The 24,184-nt window shown below is 39.2% G+C and overlaps 1 protein-coding gene across 1 annotated transcript; it reads right to left on the bottom strand.

Annotated features, from left to right (window-relative positions):
• Nucleotides 1-1,952: 1,952 nt before the first annotated feature.
• Nucleotides 1,953-13,834, bottom strand: oc90 (otoconin 90). Its single transcript, XM_027176806.2, has 10 exons — nucleotides 13,651-13,834; nucleotides 13,395-13,507; nucleotides 13,149-13,265; nucleotides 12,508-12,552; nucleotides 11,404-11,520; nucleotides 7,992-9,431; nucleotides 7,494-7,592; nucleotides 6,285-6,456; nucleotides 6,034-6,140; nucleotides 1,953-3,115 (listed from the first exon to the last, which is right to left on the bottom strand). The coding sequence occupies exons 1-10, from the start codon at nucleotides 13,764-13,766 to the stop codon at nucleotides 2,760-2,762; spliced, it is 2,682 nt and encodes an 893-aa protein (XP_027032607.2). The 5' UTR covers nucleotides 13,767-13,834; the 3' UTR covers nucleotides 1,953-2,759.
• Between the last annotated feature and the right edge of the window lie 10,350 nt (nucleotides 13,835-24,184).

The raw sequence follows: 24,184 nt of genomic DNA, 5'->3' as shown, positions 1-24,184 counted from the left end.
TTTTTTTTTTTTTGAGGTTCTTTGGTTATTTATTTGATTTTTATTTTTTATTTTTATTTTTTATTCTTTTAGAAACTGAAGCACATTGTAGATATTTTAAGTTTGATGATTATATTCACATCTATTTTCCTGTTTAGACTCATGCCTACAAAATCATCATATACCTGTTTAAGTTATTAAAGTATTTCCTGCAGCTGTGCTATAAAAACTTGATTTAAAAACTGTGGCTTAGAAAGAATTATTACTGAGGAGCTGCATGTGTAGTGATTATAAGGAATGATGAGTGAATATGGGCTTCACAGAACGTGCTGTTAATGGTTTATGATACTGTATGATGTGATGTGTCTCTCTGGACTTCTGTGTGTTCTGGTTCTCAGGCCACTGGATGCATAGCATTTTGTGTTTTCACTGTTATACACACAAAGGGATTATAATTAATAGGGCCACACACACACACACACACACACACACACACACACACACACACACACACACACACACACACACAGAGAGAGAGAGAGAGTTCACTGCTATGCCTATGTATCCATTCATCCATCAACAAATTATTCTTCTGGATGATCTTTTACTTGTCACTTTAGATCATAAGGCCTACACAGTTGATTACTTGCTAAATGTCAGTGTGCAAATTTTACCATAAATTATAAACACAGGCAATTTTTTTGTAAGACTGAAAAATAGGTCAGTGATTAAAAACTTGATTATTTATTTATTTATTTGATAGTTTGTTTGTTTTTGTTCATAATGAGAGAAGTACAGAAATCTTTCCAGTGGTGCAATAGAATATAAATTCTTCTTTGTATGTATATATAAAACTATAAGACTATTCCAAATAACATTTTTATATCCTTTGATATGTGGAATTCACACAAGGGTTCAGTACAATCCAATTTTAACATCTAGAATTTGTAATTTTTTAAAATTAAGTAACAACAAATGTAAGAATGGACATAAGCGAAAAAATAGATCATTATAAAAGATGTTCATGTTCAGCCCAAATAAATTGGATGATGTATTGCCTGTGTGCTTCCTGATCTACCTTCATATTTGTGTTAAAGGAGTGAAAACACAAACTAATGGTGCAGTGAAATGAGAACCACTCTACACATGGAGTGGAACACAGTGGAGACTTGGTGCATGTAGGGAAAAGTCATGAGGTGAAAAGTGCAGGAGACCCTGAGGCTGTTATTGATCTGATTCTCCGCTCGAGTGAATGAAGTGGTTAGGTGTCCAGTTCAGTCTTTGATAGAAAGTCAGCAGTTTTACTTTGCAGGAAAATGTGAGCAGACAGGAAATGAGCTCATGGCTATTAGACAACGTTGACCTTTTTGATGCTGCATTACAGCTTGTTGCTTAGCTTTCTTTCTGCTTAATGAGCTGTTAGAAAGAGACATTTAATTATAGACAGATTTCAGTGTTTATACCTTATAGTCTGCATTAATGATCTATTTTGTAATATTAGTGCAATATATTTTTGTCTTAATAGGAAATGTGTATTTTTCATGTGCAGTAATAACAATGCTGTGTCAGTGGGTGTGTAGAGCTTGCTGGGACTCTTGCATGCTGGGCTTTTATATTATTGTAATCATTAGGCAGTGGGAAAAGTGTAAAGAAATCTTGTTCTTATAATTGTAGCATTAAGAACGTTAGTTATCTTGAACAAAACAGCTCTTGAGCCAGCAGTGTACTTGGTACTTGAATCTTTGCTTAGCAGTAATGTGTTTTAATGTGTCTCTTTATAAAAATGTGTGTATAAGCACAGCCTTATAGTTACCTATATAACTGAGTAGACAGCTTTGAACAGTCAGTGGGACCACTGAACAACCACTCAGTGTTTATCTTGATAGGCCACCTTGTGTTTTCAATGTGTGTGTGTATATATATACAGTATGTATACACATGTGATCAAGCAATTCAGCCTTTAATATGTACAATCATGATCACCAGCTATTGGCATTCACATTTCAATGTAAATTTTTAAATGTAAAAAAAAAACCACTAAGATGCTATAAACTTTGCTGCCAAATTTCTGTCTAACGGGGCGTTTGATGCTCAACCACTTTCGTTTGCACAGCAACATCAAACAATATCAATAAAGCTTTTATATTTAATGCAATAAAATCTGTTGTGTGATTCATTATTTTTTATTTTAAAACTTGTCTGTGTGAGAACTTGTCAGTTATTCTGGTATAACATAAGAAAGATATTTTATATTAATACACAATAATTTGTTACAAACAAGGTCTCAGGTTAATCAAGCATTCACTTTCCATGCAAAAGATTTTTGGTTACATAAGAGAAAAGAAATGGTAAGTTCAGTAGGAGAAGCATCTATAATAGAGTAAATAGGGATCTTTCCTTAATGCTATTATTTCTTAATTTCCCTGAAATAACTCATCCTCAGTAGGCATTAAGCTGACTTTCAAGAAACAAATATCTTTTCAGAATTGATTGTTATATATTTTACATTTTAAACACATAAAACGCTAAATAATACAGATTAACTTGCATGTAGCAATGCTCAGTTAACATTAGCTACCTGCTGTTCAGTTACAATACACAGACTTGATATGGGGAAATATAACATGCTGGGAAACAGCAGGAAACAAACGCTCTCTGCCAATTAGTGACCATGTTTTAGTGCACCTTCATGGTGTGGGTGGTTTAGTCTTGTTTTTACTTGCTGTTAGGATGTGTGAACATCTATCAGTATTGTTCATGTAGTGCAGTGTTTCATATTTCTAGATTTCTTCATCTCCTTTTTCTTCTTTGTTATTCTCCTTTTCTGGTTTTCCTGCATACTCCCACTCTTGCTCCTTGGCCCCCTCTGGCTGCTTGGTGTGTCCAGGTTTACCAAGTGTTTGTGGACGTTGCTGTGGACCTGTATGTGTTTGTGGATCTAATTTACTTTCTGAACTCTCCTGGCTGGAGTCAGCATCAGTGTGTTGTGGATCTGGGTATGGTCTGTGCATGCAGGATGGTCGAGGACCAGAACATTGCGAGGTTACCAAGTGGTTGAAATGAGATGCTGCCATGCACTCGGCTGCAGTGCGATCGCATACACACTGCAGCCGATCGCACACACTTACTCCAAGGCCTGAATCAGAAACACAACAGATAATGGTGAGTTGTTTAACTTGTCTCACTATCATAACTTTGGGCCAAATGTTATTCAGTACTTTTGACTTGCATTTCACTTTTTTCACAAAGATGCACTCCAAGTGGGGTGGCATGTCTCAGTTATTCCCAGACCAAAAGCCCAGGTTTGCGTTCTGGTTTCATTCTTTTTCCCTAGATATCCTCTTACAAATAGAGTTTGTGTTGTCAGTACAAAAAAGTGTTACAGTACAATTTGTTGCACCCAATCAAACACTTTATGATCATAAGACTGCAGATCTTGTCAGAACTTTGACATTTGGCAGACCCACATATCCAGAGTGACTTCCATTTATCTCATTTATACACAAGAGCAATTGAGGGATAAGGGCTTTGCACAAGGGCTCAGCAGTGGCAGCTTGGCAGTGGTGGGATTTAAATTCCCAAGTCCTGACCCTTCAATCAGTAGTCCAATGTCTTTACAGATGTTTTCCTGCAGGAATAAAGGGTCTATACCGTACTGGACATAATAGAGCAATGGTATCTCAAGTGGTTAAGGATACTGATAGGAAGGGCACTGATAGGAAGGTCAGGGTTCATGCCTCAGTATTGCCAAGCTACCACTGCTGGGCAATGAGCAAGGCCCTTAACCCTCTCTGCTCCAGGGGTGCTGCATTCTGCTTTCCGACCCTGCACTCTTTCCACAACCTCCAACGCTGTCATATGCGAAAAGAATTTAATTGTGCTGTAAAGGCTTCTACTGTTGCAGGTGCCAAGAGGAATGAGCATAACAGGCACTATAGATTATATATAATTGAATGTGTCACCAGGGATGCTGGCTAGTCTATGGTACCACCAAGGTGCCATTTTGTATTGCAAGAATAAGTTTTATTTAGAACAAGGTATGTTTATTTCCTATTCCCTCTGACAACTACAACCATCAGGGCCAAGGACCAAGGTTCTAAACCTGCCTTTTTCATCTGTCATTCTCTTTGCCAAGAAAAGGTCACAGGTCCAAATAGAGAAGAATCATGTGAGGACATGACTACATGGCAAATTTCCTGCTGCTGATTGCTTATATTTTTTCCACATGTATGCCATATTTGAAAGATCTTACATGAAAGTAGGTCAGCTTTGAAGATGTTTTCAGGTTGCAGTCCTCCTGGAGGCATGGCTCTAAATCCCATTTCTGATCTGCTTACCCCTCAGTGCAACATTACCCAACATTACCTAACTTTTGAAATTACGGTTTACTAATTTTTAATTTGTTTCCAATTGTGTATATATATATATATATATATATATATATATATATATATAAAAATATATATATAAATATATATATATATATAATATAATCAAAGATCACAAGGCTAGTAAGGCACCTGCAGAACATCTGTGCTGATTATTTTTGCCTTTTTCTTTCCACATAGACATATAGTACACATTTGTCTTGTTCAATCTTGACAAACTGTCCCTTTATACCTGGCTCAGGGTCCCCTGTAGTGGAACAGGGTTGTGATCCAATGTTTTGGATTAGTAAATGGTGGTTTATAATGGACACTCAATGAGCACTTTATTAGGAACACCTGTATCATTCATACAATTATCTGATCAGCCAATCGTGTGGCTGCGTATGCATAGAATCATACAGATTTGGACAGCAGTTTCAGTTAATGTTCACATCAACCATCAAAATGTGGGAAAATGTCATCTCTGTGATTTTTGATTATAGCATGATGTTTGGGATAAGTATTTTCTGGTATATTTTCTGTGAATATTTTTTACACACGACCGTTGAGCCAGAATTGTGCAATAAAGAAAAGAGCAGTTCTCTGACAGTAACACCTTGTTGATGAGGTTATCAGAGAATGGCCAGATTGGTTTCAGCTGACAGAAAGGCAACAGTAATTTAGATAAACACTTTGTACAATTGTGGTGAGCACAAAAGCATCTCAGAACACAACTTGGTTGGCTGGGTTACAACACCAGAATTGGAATTCCCTTCTGTCATCCTAGAACAGAAAGCTGAGCCTGCAGTAGGCACATGCTCATCAAAACTAATCAAAGACAGGAAAGCAAGCCTGGTATGATGACTAACAATTTCATCTAGTACACCAAAGAGCCTTGAGTCAAGAGTTCTGTGGGTCTGAAAATATATATATAATACCAACCAATCACTGTGGGTCTGCTAATATATATATAATACCAACCAATCACTGTGGGTCTGCTATTACCAAACAATCACTGCTTGAATGCAACAGCTTATTTAAGTATTGTTGTTGATCATGTCCATCCTTTCATAGCCACAGAATACCCATCTTCTATGTCACAAAGCAAAAGTCATCATAAATTGCTTTCATGACCATGACAAACTGTTCTTTAGTGGTCTTCCTAGTCACAGGATCTGAATCTAGTAGAACAACTTTGGGTTGTGGTACAACAGCAGATTCACTATTCATTATGAAATTACACCTGAAAAATCTGCAGCAATTGTGTGATGCAATCATGTCACAATGGACCAGAATCCCAAAACAGTGTTTTGAACATCTTGTGCAATCCTGCCCTGAAGGATAGCTGGCTCAAGTAGTTAAGGGTCTGGGTTGTTGATTGGAAGACTGGCGCTCAAGCTGCCACTGTTGGGCCCTTGAGCAAGGCCTGTAACCCTCTCTGCTCCAGGGGAACTGTATCATAGCTGACCTTGTGCTATGACCTCAATGTCCAAAGTTGCGATATGCTAAGAAAGAATTTCTCTGTGCTATAATGTATACGTGACAAAAATAAAGGCTTCTATTGTATTCTAAATGTTGTTTCAAAAGTGAATGGAGACCCTTCCAAGTCTTAGTATAGTCTTCTTAATAAATTACTCAGTGAGTATAGATCACTAATACTGTATACCTACAAGATTTGTAAACTCACATTGAGGCTTGCTGTTGTGGCAGGTGGTGTGAATATTGAGTTTCCTGTCTCTCCTGCAGCCCAGCAGTGTGAGCTGCTCCAAACAGCACTGATGCAGGAAACAACACCTAAAGAAAAGCATAAGCATAAAAAGTGTCAAAGGTGGCTCTCACACACAAAGGGGTAATTTGGGTAATTATTTACTTCAGGTGGTCTTCAGTCATGTTTGAAGTCACACACTTCATGTGTGTTTTTTTTTTCTTTCTTTTTACCGATCCAAGTTGTCTTGAGGGATTCCACTACCGTGCTGTCCACAGTAGCAGCCGTAGTGCTCGTACTCTTGAGGACAGTGGCCGGTTAGGCAGTACAGCATTTCCCCCAAAGCTGCAAACTCCTTAATTACCTCTCCGGTGGAGCTGTACTGCATAAATGTCATGCTGCACTCTACATGTACACCAAACATACAGTTTACTCAGTATTATAGCTCTACATTCAACACAACTAGAAAACAACAATAACAAAAATAATAAATTAATTATAATGAATAAATTATTCCTGAAATAATAATAATAATAATAATAATAATAATAATAATAATAATAATAATAATAATAATAATAATAATAATTAAGTAATATATCCACTCCATGAAAATACATAAATGTAAACATATATCATTCAACCAATAATCATCCATGGATAGACGCAGAAGGAGCAGGTTTGGCTGTGCTTTCTGGGTGGGAGGAATTACATATTCTCTCTCTTCTGTCAATCACAGAGACACTAGACAGTCACTAGACTGTGTAAAATTTTACTGGCTGGCATCACTTGTCTATGTGGAAGCATGTGTTAGCCTTCATCCCTTGATTAGTAGCTTTTGTAGGGTGTTTGGAATTGGCATGTGATATGAACTTATAAACATATGAACCTAATAAAGTGTGTTTTAGTTGGATAACGCTGTTTCTATATACAGATTATTAATTTTAGATTAAGCTTCTTTAACTAACCACCATAATAGAGTTTTAGAATTAATTTAATTTCAGTTTTCTTTACTTCATTTATTTATTGATTGATTTATTTCTTTTTTAATAGAATATACAATGCAATTGGGTTTATATCTATTGGGTTTATATCTATATTACAAAAAAAAGAAGTGGAAATGCATTAAATGGAAGCAAATTATAATATTATTATTAGACACAATAAAACAAATATAAGATTTAACATTTTTCTCATATTGTTATACCATTTAACATTTTTAGCATTTTAAAATGATTTGCCAACAGAATAAAGCAACTTAAAGCTTGAAATGAGTAACAATGTCTACTTGGTTTATTTTTATCTTCTAAAAGAACATACTTTTAAGATATTTTCACTTGTCAATATGCCCTTTTTTGCACACTATATGCGAACCTAGCAAAACCCACTATTAGCAACATCCTGTATATTTGTTCAGTAGCTCTACAGTAAGCTGCTCTCACCATCTGATTGAGAGTCTGGCAGAATCTCGGACAGTCCCGCTGCCTCCAGCAGGGGCCAGGAGATGAGTGGCATCATTCGCTTTCTTCTCTGAAGAAGCTCTGAAACACACATGTATGCACACACACACACACACACACACATATATATATATATATATATATATATATATATATATATATATATATATATATATATACATTCGTTTTGTAGAATTAGAATTTGTTAGTTATCATGCATCAGAAAGAATTTCATTTTTATTAGAAGCATCGGCACGAGTGTTATAGTTCTTGTCATATCATCTGTCTTCTGTAATAAAACTAGAACAAAAAAAATTATGTAAGCTGTCATAACATTACACATGATGGCAGTGATAGTGTTAATTACACGCAACTGCAATATGGCACTCATTTCACTGGACATTAAACTGATGTGGCAACTGCAGACAATGTGTGATGGCATGTTTATAACATGCCTGTGTGTCTCTGTTTTAGTCTTACTTTTTGCTTCTGCCTCCTGGGAACTGTCCACCAGCTCTCTCTTCATCTCTTCATATTTCTTCTCTCTCTCTTCTTCTTCTTCTTCTTCTTTTTCTTCTTCTTTTTCTTCTTCTTCTTCAGAATAATGTGTAGTGGTAGCTGATGAAGAAGGGGTGTTGTTGGGTTTGGGTGTGTGAGGAAACCTGGGGGATGGTGTGTGTAGCGGATGTGGCTCAGTTTTTTGGTTGTGAGTAATTGGGGCTCTCCATATGCCACCAGGGCTTTGGTGAACTGTCACCAAGGTTTTTTGGGTGATTGTGGGTTGTGTAAATCCTGTGTGTGTGGTGTTTGGTGTGTGTAGTGATTTTGTAAAAGTTGTTTTTGTTTGTAATGGTGTGAATGGTCTGGAATGTGTAGTGTGTCTGGAGAGCCTGTGTGATGTGTGGTGTGTTACAAGCATATTCGTCAGTGTTTTTGGGGATAATGTTGAGGTGACTTGTGATGGAGCATCAGCTCTGACCTCTGTATGTTGCATAGGATTTGTAGGTAAGCGCTGAGAGGTTGTGGGTGTGAGAGTGATGGAATTAAGTGTAGTTGTGTGACCAGCAGTGCTATCCTGTATTTCTGCACTTGTATGTAGATTGTCTTTACCACTGTGTTCTTCATCCTGACTCTCTGTGTCCATCACCTCCTCATCTTCTGAGAGACGATGTTTGGGGATGAGAGTGTGTGTGTTAGCTGGTGTGTGTGTCTCAAGCAATTTGGCCTGATCTTCATTGATCTTGGTTAGGGTGGTGGTCTGAAACCTTTCTGCTATCTGTTCATCCTTGCTGCTTATCTCTTCCCTCCTTTCATGTCTATAATCCTCAGGAGACAGCTGAGTAGGAGTGGGCGTGACCTCAGTGTTTTGTTCTGCTGGCAGGGTCACGGTTACTGTGTGAAACAGGATTTGATTGGTTTCTGACTCAGATGGAGTGGATACCAGAAAGATATCAATGCCTTGAGACATTTTAGCATCTTCCTGTTCTTTCTCTTCAGTATGCAATCTCTCCACACTCTTCACACTCTCCCCACCTTCATCCATCTCCCTCATCTCTATTGAATTTTCGTTGCTCTCCATCTCTTTGTTCTTTGCCCCTGAAGAGTTCGGGTCCAGTTTTGCTGTGGTGTTGTCATCATTGTAGCCCAACAGCTGTGGCATTGTAATATCAAAGGTCACTGCCATAGTTTGGAGGAACATCTTGTCCTTCAGGAGTGCTTCAACTTCACCTCCATCTTTTTTCAGCTCTTTTGATAAATAGCTTGTCCAGGTGTGTGACACTTCAGGTTGAACTGCAGTGATGGAGTCCATTGGATGTGTGTGTGCACTTTCTGTCTCTGAGTCAGGTTTGTATGTTTGTGTTTCACGATACACACCATGGTATGGTTGAGTCATGGATGTTAAATCTAAATTGTCCTTTTCTGTGAATAACAAAAATAGAAAACCATGTAAATGCTTCACGCATAAGGCATAGTGCACCAAACACGATGAAACAAAATTCTGAACCAAAATCTCCTACAGAATAAAACTGTAGTTGTAATGAATTTGCTGCAGTCACATGATGCAGTCCTCCAGTGAAATTACCTAGTTGACCTCCAAATATTTGCAAAACCTAGTGAAGAAAAAGCCTTCTGTGACCTCTGCTTAAAAATGAGAATTTCCTCTTCTTTACTTTTAACACAAAGGTCACAGCATCATTCTTTTTCTTGTGAACTGGCTAACACTTCTAATGTTTGTGATCCTTCAGGTCATAGTTCAGCTTGAGCAACCTGACATTACTTATCTCCTCTCAATTTCCCATATATGTGAATTGTTTTTCTCTATTTTTTCAGTTTGACCTAAAGACTTCTGATGCAATTATTTTTAGAAAGCACACATTTGCATAATGTTGTCGATGAACGTTGACACACACATCTGCATTTTTTCCAGCAGTAAAACTGCACAACATTTTTGTATTTTCTGTCATTGTTTTTGACAAGAATATACACAAATGCATGCTAACTCAATTAGAATGCTGCACTAAAAAAGGGAGTAAGATTTAAGTGTTGAGTAAATGTTATTTTAACAGGTTTCAAATGACTAGTTGTGCTCCATTTACGCTGTGTGTAAAGTGTATAAAATGTGTGTGTGAACTGCTTGTGTAGCTCTAGCTCTTAACGTGCTGCCTTGTTGAGTGCCCAGTTGGGTTTCAAGCCCGAGCACTGCCAAGCTGTTATTGGGCCACTGAGCAAGGCTCTTAACCTTGTCTGCTACAGGGGACTGCATCATGGCTGACCTTGTGTTCTGGCCCCAGTCTCTAAAGCTGGGATATTTAAAGAAAGAATTTAAATATGAAGCCTATATTTTTGTCAAATATACATTACAGCACAGTGAAATTCTTTCTGCACATGTCCCAACTTTTAAGACCCAGCCATTATACAGTGTTCCTGGAGCAGAGAGGGTTAAGGGCCTTGCTCAAGAGCCCAACAGCTGTAGCTTGGCAGTTCTGGGGCTGAAACATGAGCCTTTGATTGAAAACCCAGAGCCTTAACCAACTGTGCAGTAATGTATGCATCTCAAAAATAAAGGCTTCTAAAAATCTTGTAAGGATGAAGAAATATTAAAATAGTCTTATTACAGTGTTTTTAATGGTACACTATTGTGATAAGACCATGTTGGCTCAGGTGGTTAAACCTCTAGGCTGATGATCAGAAGGTTGTACTGAACCCCAGTACTGCCAAGCTGACTCTTAACCCTCTCCGCTTCAGGGACGCTGCATTATGGCTGACCCTACGCTCTGACCCCAAGAGTTCCACCGTGCTGTAATGTTACATGTGGCAACAATAAAGGCTTCTTTTCTTCTTCACAGTGAAAACGCTGTTTCACAATTCTCATGCCCAGGTTCAGTCTTGCACTCTAGTAACAATGCGCTGTTGGGTTTAATTTATTATTTGTATTAAATTTTATTTTTATTTTATGTTGGATTTACAAAATTTATGTTTTTATAAGTCATCACGTATTTGTTAACTCACATAGAACTGATAAATGCATTTCAATTAAGTAAATTAAACAAACTAATTCCTAGTGTATGTCCAAAGTCACTGCACTTAATGCTAGTGCTGTTTGGTCCTTTGATCACATATAGAGTAATTATATATATATATATATATATATATATATATATATATATATATATATATATATATATATATATATATATATATATAACATTCCAATTTCTACGAGGCGTAACTGTTACAGAAAAAGAACGAATGTCACAAAACCTTTTTTCCCTTAAATATGCTTTTTAATCTTTCCTCTTTATTATGTTTTTCCTCCACATCTACTTCACCTTTCTCTTTCTTCAATGAAATGCATTTTTTTTCTTTTTTAATTATAAAGGTTCTTCTATACCTGATGGTGGTATCCTATAATACCCTGCACCATGGCTCTGGCTCTTCAGAGTGTTGTTTTTCAGGAAAAATTCCTCAGTGAAGTTACCCATAGTTCCATTCAATATAATATCCAGTTCTGACAGCAGATACAGAACAATAAGAGAGAATTAGAGAGAACTAGTATTAAACAATGACAGACCAAAGATATAATGGAGCAATCCACCCATTCTGAAAGGAAAAGAACAATCATAAAGGTTTATCAAGGTTGAAGACCAAGGCAAAGGGATTTTCAGGCACTTCCCCAAGCAGAACAGATAAATTTCAGGTGCTACCTGTGGGCAAGTCTGAACCTCCTGAAGAATACAAGGTTTTGGGCTAGAGTATCATTGTACATAGCAGACTTTTGTGTCCCTGTACCATCAGCCACAGAAGAGTCCACTGCCTATCAGCTGCCGTTTCCCATATTCAGTCACACATGTTTGGACTAATCTGACCTCAATACAATGTTGGTACGAAGGTAGTGCTGAACAGCTGATCATTAAATTTGACAACCTCAAGAATAAAGTAAATAATGCAGTTTTTGTATCCTTTATCCTCTTCCTCACTGTGTGTGTGAGGTTCGGTTTCTGGCAAATTCTTCTGAAAAATAAAAACTTTTTTGGAAACCTTATTCTCTTTACTGGTATCTTTAACTGCTCATGTATTTTAATATCCTTACATGATTTGGGTGTCTATTGTATTAGTCTATTATCTATCTTTGGGTTCTCACAGTCTTACTTTTGATAAAAGCACCTATTTTATTATATCCCAGAAAAAAGTCTTATGAATATATATTTCAAATATTTCTTGAAATTTCTTGTATTTCTTGAGGGGTTAACTCTTAGTGCCAGTTCCAAACCCGAATAAAATGGGAGGGTTGCACCAGGAAGGGCATTTGGCATAAAACCTGTGCCAAAATCTACTATGCGGGTCATGTGATTCACTGTTGTGACCCCAAACAGGGAGCAGCCGAAAGAGAAAAAATGAATACGTGTGAATGTGTGTGTCTATGTGCACTTGTGCTTGAGAATCTGTGTGTGTGTGTTTGTGTGTGTGTATACATGTGGATGTGTGTGTTTGCAACCTGTTCTGTTGACCATCTCACTGATGGTGTTGTCATAAAGAAGATCTGTCAGAGAACAAAAGTGGACATGAATGTAATCAATAAATCAGAGATAGAATGAAAAAAAAAAGTTATTTTTGTTGTTTTAAATCAACTAAAAGGACATTTTGCTTGTGATTTTGCCTTCAATTAAAGTCTATTTTCAGAAAACATTACACATATAGCACAGTGTAACAGTAAATTTCACAGATGAATATCGGTGATACTGTGCAACAGAGATAACTAATGTGAAATAATCATTGTATAATTCCTCTCGATCAGATTCCTCTCAGTTCGGTTGGGTTAAAGGATGTGCGATTGTTCCATTACACAATACAGCAAAAAGTGTGCTCTGGCCCACAAACCCACACTGGCTAACCCTATTTCTGACTCCACTCATCCCTTCGCCCTTAAACACTTGAATTTCTTCAATTCTAATTGAACTGTTTGAGATTTGCCCATATTCCCATATGCCCGTATATTTGTGTTTTCTCTCCTGTAAATCTCAGGACATCATGACATAATGATAATACGATTTGATGAGATTAGATGTACTTGAGCAAGGAAAATGATCAGTTGGCATCTGCGGTACATCATGACCCACTAGGAGCTGAATAATTTACCTGTGAGTTCTGGGCTCTGGTGCTGAGTTGAAAGGACTAAGTGGGAATTGTTTCCAATACAAGCTATAGCTTCTTGGTCACAAAGACAGAATCCTTGTTCGCACAAATCAAGTGAATCTAGAGCAATTAGAAAATAAATCAGTCTACAACATCAATCAAAATAAGTGTGTGTGTGTGTGTGTGTGTGTGTGTGTGTGTGTGTGTGTGTGTGTGTGTGTGTGTGTGTGTGTGTGTGTGTGTGTGTACCACAGCGGTTGTTGCTAAGATGGGAGCAGGTGTAATTGGTGTGTGCTGGTGGAGTTTTTCTGCATTGTAATTCTTCTAATTCTCGATAGCATCTTTGATGGTCAAAGCAGCACCTACACAAACAGTTGTGTGAGTTTAACTGATTTATTACCCACAACATTAACATGGTTCTCTTGCTCACATGCTTCTCTCTTTATTCATCTATGAAATATTGTTCTGCTTCATGAGTTTAATTCCACCACTCCGTTATTCTCACCAGTCGAGTGTATCGCTGGCAGCTGGAGTGTGTGTTGTGTTCGGGATGTTTATGTAGCTGCAGTAATGTCTCCTGCCTTGAAGATCAGTTGGACAGACACCAGTTTCACAGCGCATCCACACAGCAAACTCCACCAAAGATGGCAAATCATTAAAAACTGAATAAAGCCAGTTGAACTGCTCTCCTAGACAATCTATTCACACCCACACACACACACACACACACACACACACACACACACACACACACACACACACACACACACACACACACACACACACACACACACACACATACACACACACACACACAGCAGGTCAATGCAGTAATTGTCATTCTATATCTATTTGATTGGAGCAGAGTTTACAGAGGAAATCACCATTAAATGTATACACTAACACAAGGGTCTATACATTTTATTTTGTGTACAAGAAAAACCTGTATGTGAGAGAAATGATGCTAACAATAAATACACAAACCCAAATAATATAACTCCATAGCGAATAGAAATGAACCTACCTAAAAGAAGATAATCTGTGTTGAGGTCATTTGTATCTGGGCAGAACACATATGTGCCTTTCACTGTAAACAACAGGATACATAATATAACATATTAACACATTATTTATCATATACACAGGGTAGATCCATGATCCATCTTCATCCATGTTTATTGAATTAAAAAGAACATGTTAATAATCTCACCATTTAGGAATGTGAATAGCAGGAACATTGAAAACAGCAGCATGATTATCCTAAAATATACAACAGATAAAATGTTTATGTAAAATTCAAAAGACTTCAGGTACGTTTTCACTAGTTCACATGCACCTAACTAACATGACAATGTTCCTGTGCACAAAGAAAACTCCATGAAGACTTGGTTTGCCAAAGACATGACCACAATCCCACCAAACACTTTTAGAGATCAACAGTGACTTCCCACCAGTCCTTCTCACCTGACATCAGTGCCTGACCTCACTAATGCTTGTGTGGCTGAATCCTTTACAGAGCAGAGAGGTTAAATTAACAGAAAACAATGGACACAGGATGGTAAACCTGGGAAAGGAACTTCACCAAGCACAAAGGGGTATTATAATCAGGTGTCTACAAACCTTTGGCCTTATAAATTTAAGCAAAAAGGCTCCATTTTATAAAGCATTGCTATAATGCTAGTCTTAAATATACACAGCATTTATTAAACATCCAACAGGAGTCCAAGACTTCAATATCATTCACTCCAACCCATTGTGGGCATCCATAGCAGTAACTATAGTTAGCTGAGATGAAAAATTGAGAATTACACTTCATACTATGGAAAAGATTGTTGGACAACCTTTTGTGGATATGTATAATTAAAATCAAGAATGCGTAAAAAAGTGTAAGTGTCTTTTTATGTGTAAGAGCGAAGTTATTTTCTTTTTCATGCTGAATTAAATGCATTGCTTCAATTACATGGAAATCTAAGTATCCCATTCATAAAGGTCCTTACAAGCTAGGGGAAATGATACCTGACTTTTGTAGCAAGAACCTTAGCTGTTTGTGAACTTTCCTAATAGCAATTATGTGTGTCTATTAAGTAATTTAATTTTTTAGTCCTTCAATAATCAATAACATCAATAATATTATTAGTATTATTATTATTATTAGTATTATTATTAATCTCAAATATTATTCTTTCACATGTACATCATCAGGAATGGAGATACACGCTTCTGATTGGTGGCATAAGGCATGTCATTGACTAAATATACATATTTGCTGATTATCCTGAATTTTTATACTGGATCATTAATTTTATCGTTATCAGAGTTTTAGCAGATCTTTCACAGTGAAGTCACACTGACACACAAGCTAAACCCTGTTGATTGTTTGTCCCTGGGTCTGGAATCCAAGGTGTTCCAGAAAAACAGGTATTGAAACAATGGCCCAGTTGTTTTATTGAAATAAAAGAGTTTCTGTAAGCAAAAGACCAAGAGTCTTTAGTCCTGAAGACTAAAAGTCCAGCCAAAATACTGTAGACTGTAGGCTTGTTTATGAGCGCTCAAGCATGAAAAAGCACATTCTGCAAACAAGTCCACTTATCTGCAAAAAAGGGCTCTTATATCATTCTTTATCTAAATTCATTTGGGGAGATAAATAGCACTATGGGTAATGCCACCATTACCTAAGGAACAAACAAAGACTCAGCCTGGTATAGACTCGAAAATCTTCATTATCAATGATACAGAAAAGTGATTTGCTCAAGAAAGCATCTTCTCAAAAGAATGGAAAATAAAAACGTTCCCACTGGATTTCTGTAGGAAATTACGAGGGTAGAAAAAGTACAGCTGCATGTTTCCATGATTGTATCATATCCAGTGGCTATCTGAGAATGACAAAACTAGCAAGTATAGCCTGAAGCCTGAGGAGCAACAACAGCTGCTATCCTGCCAAAAATCTGCAGTGGTTCTAAACTTGTCTAAACTTATCATGCCAAAAACCAAACAGGATACATGACTGTATTCCCTGTCCCACATATACTATTATTAATAAATGCATTGCCTCATGAATTGTTTTTAGGTTTGTGTAGGTGAGCAAAAAGGGCTGATCTACTAATTCACCAGCTCACATCTGACTTCCAAACATTTACACACCAGTGATTACTGATATGATATAAAGCATGGGTACAACAACATGGAGTAACCTTCACATCTCATGAGTTGAGCTGTTGATTTGGAAATAGTTAATTTATTCAATACTGACTCTATACTGAATCACAGTTGAATTCAAACGATACAATGACTAAAATAAGGAATTTAAATAATGTTTGAGTCCTTTCTTTGGAGTCCTAGCTGTAAGCTTTAAATGACCAGAATGACCTGGATATATTAATACCCAGTAAAGTGCTTCAACAAAGGCTGCAGCCATGGTAGTATGCCAGTCTATAACAGGGAACCATGCCCACATACATTCATAACCGGGGGCAATTCAGCATTAACAATCCACATGCCTTGGAAGATGGGACAGACAGACATGAGCAGAACATGAGAAGCTCCACCAGACATTAACTGCATCTCAGGATTGAACTTAAGCCTGGAATTGCAAGACATCGACATTAATTGTGGTACCACCATACTGCAAAGATACAGCATGATATTCTCAAAATCTATTCGTATTTCTAAGCATATGCTATATATACAAATTTTTGCTATATATTTCTTTTCTTTTTTGACCTGATCTCCGATGGTATTGGTCGAAATGCAGCCCATTTCATAACAGAAATATTTGTTTCACTGAATATTCTAACATATTTTTACATATAATTATGTGTAAGTGTTGTGTTAACTTATTATTTTACCATCAGTGGCTGTACCATCATGTATGTCCTAATATCATATTACACTAAACAGTATATGACTACATTTGGATCAAAATAGTAACAGTAATATTATTCATTTTCCTTATCTATTTTATCAGATCACAGGATATGTTGCTAGAACAAAGAAATAAAAAAATGGCCATGTAGGGCACATAACATGAAGAGAAATAACATACTAATCTAAACATACCATACCTAGCAAGGTTAATACTAAAATACAGAAGACTATTCCAGTCATATTCTTTTTTTTTCTCATTCAAAACTAGACAAATTACACACCTACTTTACCCATTGGATATTTGCAATACCCTCTGTGTGTCAAGTGTTTTATATTAGAACAAAATTAATGTGTTGTAGTTTTGAATAATGAAACCCATGAAACTACTGATTTCAGATGATGTAAAGAGAAATGTTTTCTTACCTGAGATCTTCACACCTGCAGCAAACAGAAAGGAAATCAAGAAAGACCCAACCTTATAGCACAAGAATGTATGTGTGTATTTTATAGGTGGGCCAAAGTAACAAAGGGGCATTTAGGGCACCAGTAGAGGTCAAAGGTCAGAGCAATTTCCATGGTAACATGGCTAGTGCAGATACCTGCTCACATATAGAGAGAGTGTATCAAGTCACAGAGGTAGTGTGATTGTATACAAAAATTCAGTCATACCTTAATTCATAATTTGCTTACACTCTGTCTCCGACACACAGACAGCATGAGCAATAATTTGATATATCAGAACTTTGTGTTTGTGTGCGTGTGTGTTTAGTTTTGTGTCTGTGCATGCACGGGAAGTAGGGTCAGTGGGGTGTGTAGGCTGATAATGGCCCTTTGTGTTCACCAGGCAGCACACTGAAAGCAATGATCAAGAACACACAGACACATTTTCACATTCTTTAGAAGCTCATGTGTCTCTGATCTCTGTTACACCTGGGGTTATTTATTGAAGTGCTCGTCCACTGAGAGATAATAACACTTCAGCATGATTAGGAATATAATGAATTCCTAAAATTCCTTAGTTCCTTAAACAATACTAGTATTGAAAAATCCCACTATCACCATTTTCATTTGATATTCATTTTGATAAGTTAGACCCTTTGGGAACAGCAGTTGTCTCCATCTTAGATTCGGTAGGGGTTAACCAAAATGTTACAGGACCCACTACTGGAGGTCACACTCTTGATCCCATCTTAACCATCGGGTTAAATATAGAAAATATAGTCACAGTGACTCAATCAGAAGCTATCTCTGACCACTATCTCATTTCATTTAAAATGTGCTTTGGACATGATATTTGCAATTTAACAACAGTCTCCCCGAATTATTATCCATGTTTGGATCTCCATCTGACCCCACAGAACTTCAGGTGACTGACTATTTAGAGTCAGTGTTTCGCTACACCATTGTTATTGTAGCTCCACTTAAAAGGAAAGTAAGTACAGAGAAAAAACTTGCACCCTGGTACAATGACAACATACAAACTTTAAAACAATCAGCTAGGAAATTAGAACGTAAATGGCATCAAACTAAATGATCAGTATTTCTATTGGCATAGAAGGAAAACCTTCATAGCTACAAAAAATATCTTAGTGCAGCTAGATTGGTGTATTTCTCCAGCCTAATTGAAGATAACAAAAATAATCCTGCATTTTTATTTAATACTGTAGCAAAATTAACTAGGAATAAAAACACTGTCCATCTATTTGTAGCAGCAAAGACTTTATGGATTATTTCAATGAAAAATATCAGGCAGAAAAATTCAGACCAAACAAATTGATAAATAATTCCATAGATAATATTTCTGTTTTTGATCAGTATTTAGACCGTTTTTAATCCCCTTCAATAGACAAACTTATTTTCACTGATTTCTTCTTTAAAATGATCAACCTGCATTCTGGAACATCTACCCATGTGTTTCTTTAAACAGATACTATCTGTAATTACCCAACCCATTCTAAAGATAATAAATTCTTCCTTTAGCACTGGCTATGTGCCAAAATCTTTTAAACTAGCGGTTATCTAAATTTTTCTAATATGAAAACTCCCCTTTATATCCAAGGTCCTAGAAAAGGTTGTAGCACAGCAGTTGCTGTATGCTCATACCTACATAGGAATAATATTCCTGAAATGTATCAGAATTTAGGCCTCATCAAAGCACAGAGGTAGCTCTGGTTGATGTTGTAAATGACCTGTTACTAGCCTCTCATCGGGCTTATGTCTCTGTGCTGGTATTGCTTGATCTTAGTGCAGCTTTTGATACAACTGACCATGCTTTTCTACTTGATAGGCTAGAACACGTTGTTAATGTTAAAGGGACAGCCCACTCCTGACTCAGGTCTTATTTTTACGGATTGCTACAGTATCAGTTTGTAGATCTAAAGGGTGACTACTCTAAACAAACTAAGGTAATGTTTGGTGTTACATAAGGTTCTGTTTAATGCCCATTGCTTTTCTCCCTATATATACTACCCCTTGGTGTAATTATTCCTAAACATGGTATTGATTTACTACCACTGTTATAATGATGTTACGCAGCTATATGTTTCAGCTAAGTCAGATGTGAGTCACCAGCTTAACAAGGTTGAAGAATGTCTGAAGGACATTAGACAGTGGATGCTTACTAACTTCCTCCTGCTTATCTCTGACAAGACAGAGGTGCTTTTACTAGGACTACATGCAGCCAGAAGTAAGCTTTCTGATTACAGAGTAACTCTGGATGGTCTTTTTATTACAACATGTGAAGCAGTAAAAGAAGCTCAAATATACCACAAGGGTAGTCTTCTATCATCTAAGTTCCAGTTAGTCAAGTTCCAGTTAGTCCTGAATGCATCATCTAGATTCCTAACTAGAACCAAAAGATATGAACATATCACCCCTGTCTTATGGAACAGACTTCCTGTGTGTCCGGAACTCAGATACAGTCTCAGTGTTATAGTCCAGGCTAAAAAGACATTTGTTTATTCTTGCTTTTATGCATAGCTTTTCTTAGGTAAAGGAGTAGATCTGGAGGGTTCATGGGCATAGAGAGTTTGGTGAACTGGGATGTCTGGATGCTTCGGCTTACCACCCTCACAAGTCGCTCAGGTTTGCAGACTGTTGAGTGGTGGGACACTTTACATACCAGGAAGCCCTCATGTCTGTGTCACCTTCTAGCTTTTTAGTTAAGCTGCCATTGCCAGAGTCCCTGTCATTGGCTGCGCCCAGTTTAACATTCAGCTTGAGATTCGGGGAAAGAAGATTAAACTGTCTGCTCTTATTGACTCGGGCGCAGCAGGGAATTTTATGTCGTGGAAATTTGCTCGTGCTAATGACATTCCAGTAATCCCCTGTGCTTCTCCCTTAGCGGTGGAAGCGATAGATGGAAGGCCGCTTGCATCACGCGTCTCACTCAGGACCTCTGCCAATGAGTAGGGGACCACCATCGGAACACATCGCCTTCCACATCATCCATTCACCTAGACACGCCCTCATTCTCGGGTTACCTTGGCTCAAGCTCCATAACCCGGTCATCTCATGGCCCGAACTGCGGATTATGAGCTGGAGCGAGGCGTGTGCCGTACACCACCGATCCTCAGAGGGACTGCTCCAACTCAACACCACCAACACCACGCCTGCCATCTCCAATATCCCCGAACTCCCCACCGAGTACCAGGACCTCGCAGAGGCATTCAGTGAGACCAAGGCCACCAAACTACCTCCACACCGCCCCTGCGACTGCGCCATCGACCTCCTGCAAGGTGCTACACCACCTAGAGGAAGAATATTTCCCCCTCGCAGCCGGAGTCAGCAGCCATGAAGGAGTACATCGAGAAGGAGCTGAGGAAGGGGTTCATCCAGCCCTCCATATCCCCGGCATCTTCCGGCCTCTTCTTCGTTAAAAAGAAAGATGGAGGGCTCCAACCGTGCATCGTCTACCGAGCACTAAACGACTTCACGGTAAAGTTCCGGTACCCCCTGCCACTCGTCCCCTCAACTCTGGAACAACTCCGTCGCGCTCGGTACTTCACCAAACTAGACCTGCGCTGTGCTTATAATCTCATCCGCATCAGAGAGGGGGACGAGTGGAAGACAGCCTTCTCCACCCAATCAGGCCACTACGAATACTTGGTCATGCCGTTCGGCCTTTCTAACAGTCCATCGGTTTTCCAGTCCTTCGTCAATGATGTATTTCGCGACATGCTCGACTGCTGGGTGATTGTCTGTACTGACGACATCCTCATTTATTCTGAGAACCTGAGAGAGCACATTCAATACGTGAGGGCAGTGTTACAGCGACTGATTCAGCATCGCTTGTATGCCAAGGCCGGCAAATGTGAGTTTCATCAGACCTCAACTGCCTTCCTGGGCTACGTCATTTCGGCCGAAGGGGTCGCCATGGATGACTCGAAGGTGCAGGCGGGACTGCAGTGGACTCAACCGCTAACCATCGAGGAGCTACAGCGATTTCTAGTATTCGCCAACTTCTACAGCCGGTTCATCTGCGGATTCAGCACCATCGCTGTGCCCCTCACCTCCATGACCAAGAAAGCATCGGCCCACCTCAACTGGTCACCGGAAGCACGCATCGCATTCCGACGCTTGAAGGACAGTTTCATCTCAGCTCCGATTCTCCACCATCCTGACCCAAGCCGACCATTCACAGTGGAGGTGGACGCCTCCAATACAGGGATTGGTGCCATATTGTCCCAGTGTCAGGGACCATCCAATAAAATGTTCCCCTGTGCTTACTTTTCCCGCAAATTGTCCCCTACAGAGCGGAACTATGACGTGGGAGACCGTGAGCTATTGGCCATAAAGGCATTCGAAGAGTGGTGGCACTGGCTGGAGGGCGCACAACATCCCTTTGTTGTTCTCACGGACCACCACGGACATGTTCTTTACTCGCTTCCAATTCACGGTTACCTACAGACCCGGAAGCAAGAACACTAAAGTCGACACCTTGTCACGCGTACACTGGGATACGGATCAGAATACGTCCACCACAAACATCATCCCCGAGACTTGTATCCTTGCTCCCATTCAGTGGGATGTCCTGGCCGAGATCTTCCAGGCCAATGCTCAAGCCCTACCGCCAACCGAGTGTCCACCTGCCAAGACGTATGTCCCCGAGAACCTGCGCATGCCTCTCCTGGAACTCCTGCATACCAGCCCCGCCTCCGGCCACCCTGGCATCACGGGGACTACCCATCTGGTCCAGAACCGGTTCTGGTGGCCATGGACATCGCAAGTTCGTCCGAACTGCATGATATGCCAGACCTCGAAAGCCTCTTATCCGCTGGACTTCATCACTGACCTGCCCCGGTCTCATAACCATACTGTCATCCTAACCGTTACTGACTGATTTTTGAAGACCTGCCGCCTCATTCCCCTAGACAAGCTCCCCACGGCCTTCGAGACAGCAGAAAATCTGCACTGTTGCATTTTTCGCTTTTATGGTCTACCGGAGGACATCGTTTCTGACAGGGCCCCCAGTTCACCTCGCGGGTCTAGAGGTCCTTCTTCATGCGGCTGAATGTCAATATCAGCCTCACCTCGGGGTATCACCCGCAGTCCAATGGGCAGACCGAACGGTTGAACCAGGAAGTCATTCGCTTCCTCTGCTCGTATTGCAACACAATCAGACTGAATGGAGCAAATACCTGATGTGGGCGGAGTATGCCCAGAACTCCCTGATCAAGCCCGCCACTGGCCTGACTCCCTTCCAATGTGTAAAAGGTTACCAGCCCCCCTTATTTCCATGGTCCAACACGCCCACTGACCTGCCGGCCATCGACGACTGGTTTCGCCGAAGCGAGGAGACCTGGAGCGCGGCATATCGGCAACTGCAACAGGCCATCCGACGTCAAAAGATTCAAGCTGACCGACACCGCAGGGAACACCCCGCATGTCAACCTGGCCAGTGGGTGTGGCTCTCCACCCGTGACATTCGGCTCCGCCTGCCAGGCCGGAAACTCAGCCCCAGGTACGTTGGGCCGTTCCGGATTCTCAGACAAATCAATCCGGTCTCGTACCGCATTGCACTGCCACCACACTATCGTATCTCAACTGCCTTTCACACATCACTGCTGAAACCCACCAATGAGCCAAGAACCAGCCCCGATCCTTCCGAACCACCGCCACGATCAGAGCACCAGCACAGAGAAGCGTCTCCGGAGTTCTAACTCTGTTCCGGACTACACTCCCCAGCATCCTTCACTTACACTGATTGCATCGCCACCTGTTCCTCATTTCATCTCTCTACTTAAACTGCTCACGAACTTGACTCCACTGCGAAATCTCGATTTGTCTTACAATCATTCTGAGCGTTTCCATGGTTTCTGTATTTCTGATCTCGACCCTATTTCCTCTCTATGACTTTCTTCTTGCTTGCTGCCTGTCTCGACCTTCTGCCTGTCCCTCGTTTCCAATCTCTGCTTATCCTCTGACACCTGTGTTTGCCGGCTTTGACTTGATCTGTCTGACGTTGTGTATTTGCTGTAATAAACGCTGCAAATGGATCCTCAACCTTACGCCTCCTCATCACAACATTCCACTCTATAAGGGGATTATGAATATCAAGGGCTCCTGTTCATGTTTGCTGTTCCATGGTGGTTAGAATGCAGAGCAATGTATCTTGTGAACTACAATTAACAGGGCTTCTTGTTTTTCAGATTGATGACAATTTGCAACTTTTGGTCTCTGCACACAAAGTGATCCTGGTGAGTCTCTCTTATCCTGATGATGTGATTTATAGAACTGAACACATTCAATAATATTCAAAAACCAAGGTAAGTGCAATAAGCTTGAATTAAAGTGAATTTATACATCAGACCTGTCAAGAGACCAGTTTTCCTAACTAGCTAATGTTTTGCAACAAGTTACCTACAGTAAGAGCCTTCTAGTTAAAATACGTTATTCCATATTGTGAAAACTGTCATTTACTAACTCTAAATTGTAATTACAAATCAAAATCAAGAGGATTTTAGTCTTGGCAAAACAAAAATATTATAATAATTAGTTGCCTAGCAAGCTAATCAGAAAAACTGAAAGTAAATTTCTGCTTCAATGAACATATTCAAATTTATTTAAGAAGTAATTCAGATAATAAATGACATAAAAGGAGTATAACTGTGTGCCACAGTGGTAATTTTAATGGTAATATATTGCAACCAATACCAAATTCTCTCTCTCTCTCT

Source organism: Tachysurus fulvidraco, chromosome 22 (assembly GCF_022655615.1).
Source record: "Tachysurus fulvidraco isolate hzauxx_2018 chromosome 22, HZAU_PFXX_2.0, whole genome shotgun sequence".
Taxonomy (NCBI): Eukaryota; Metazoa; Chordata; class Actinopteri; order Siluriformes; family Bagridae; genus Tachysurus; species Tachysurus fulvidraco.
Note: the sequence above shows the minus strand (reverse complement) of the source record. Positions and strands in the feature narration are given on the sequence as shown.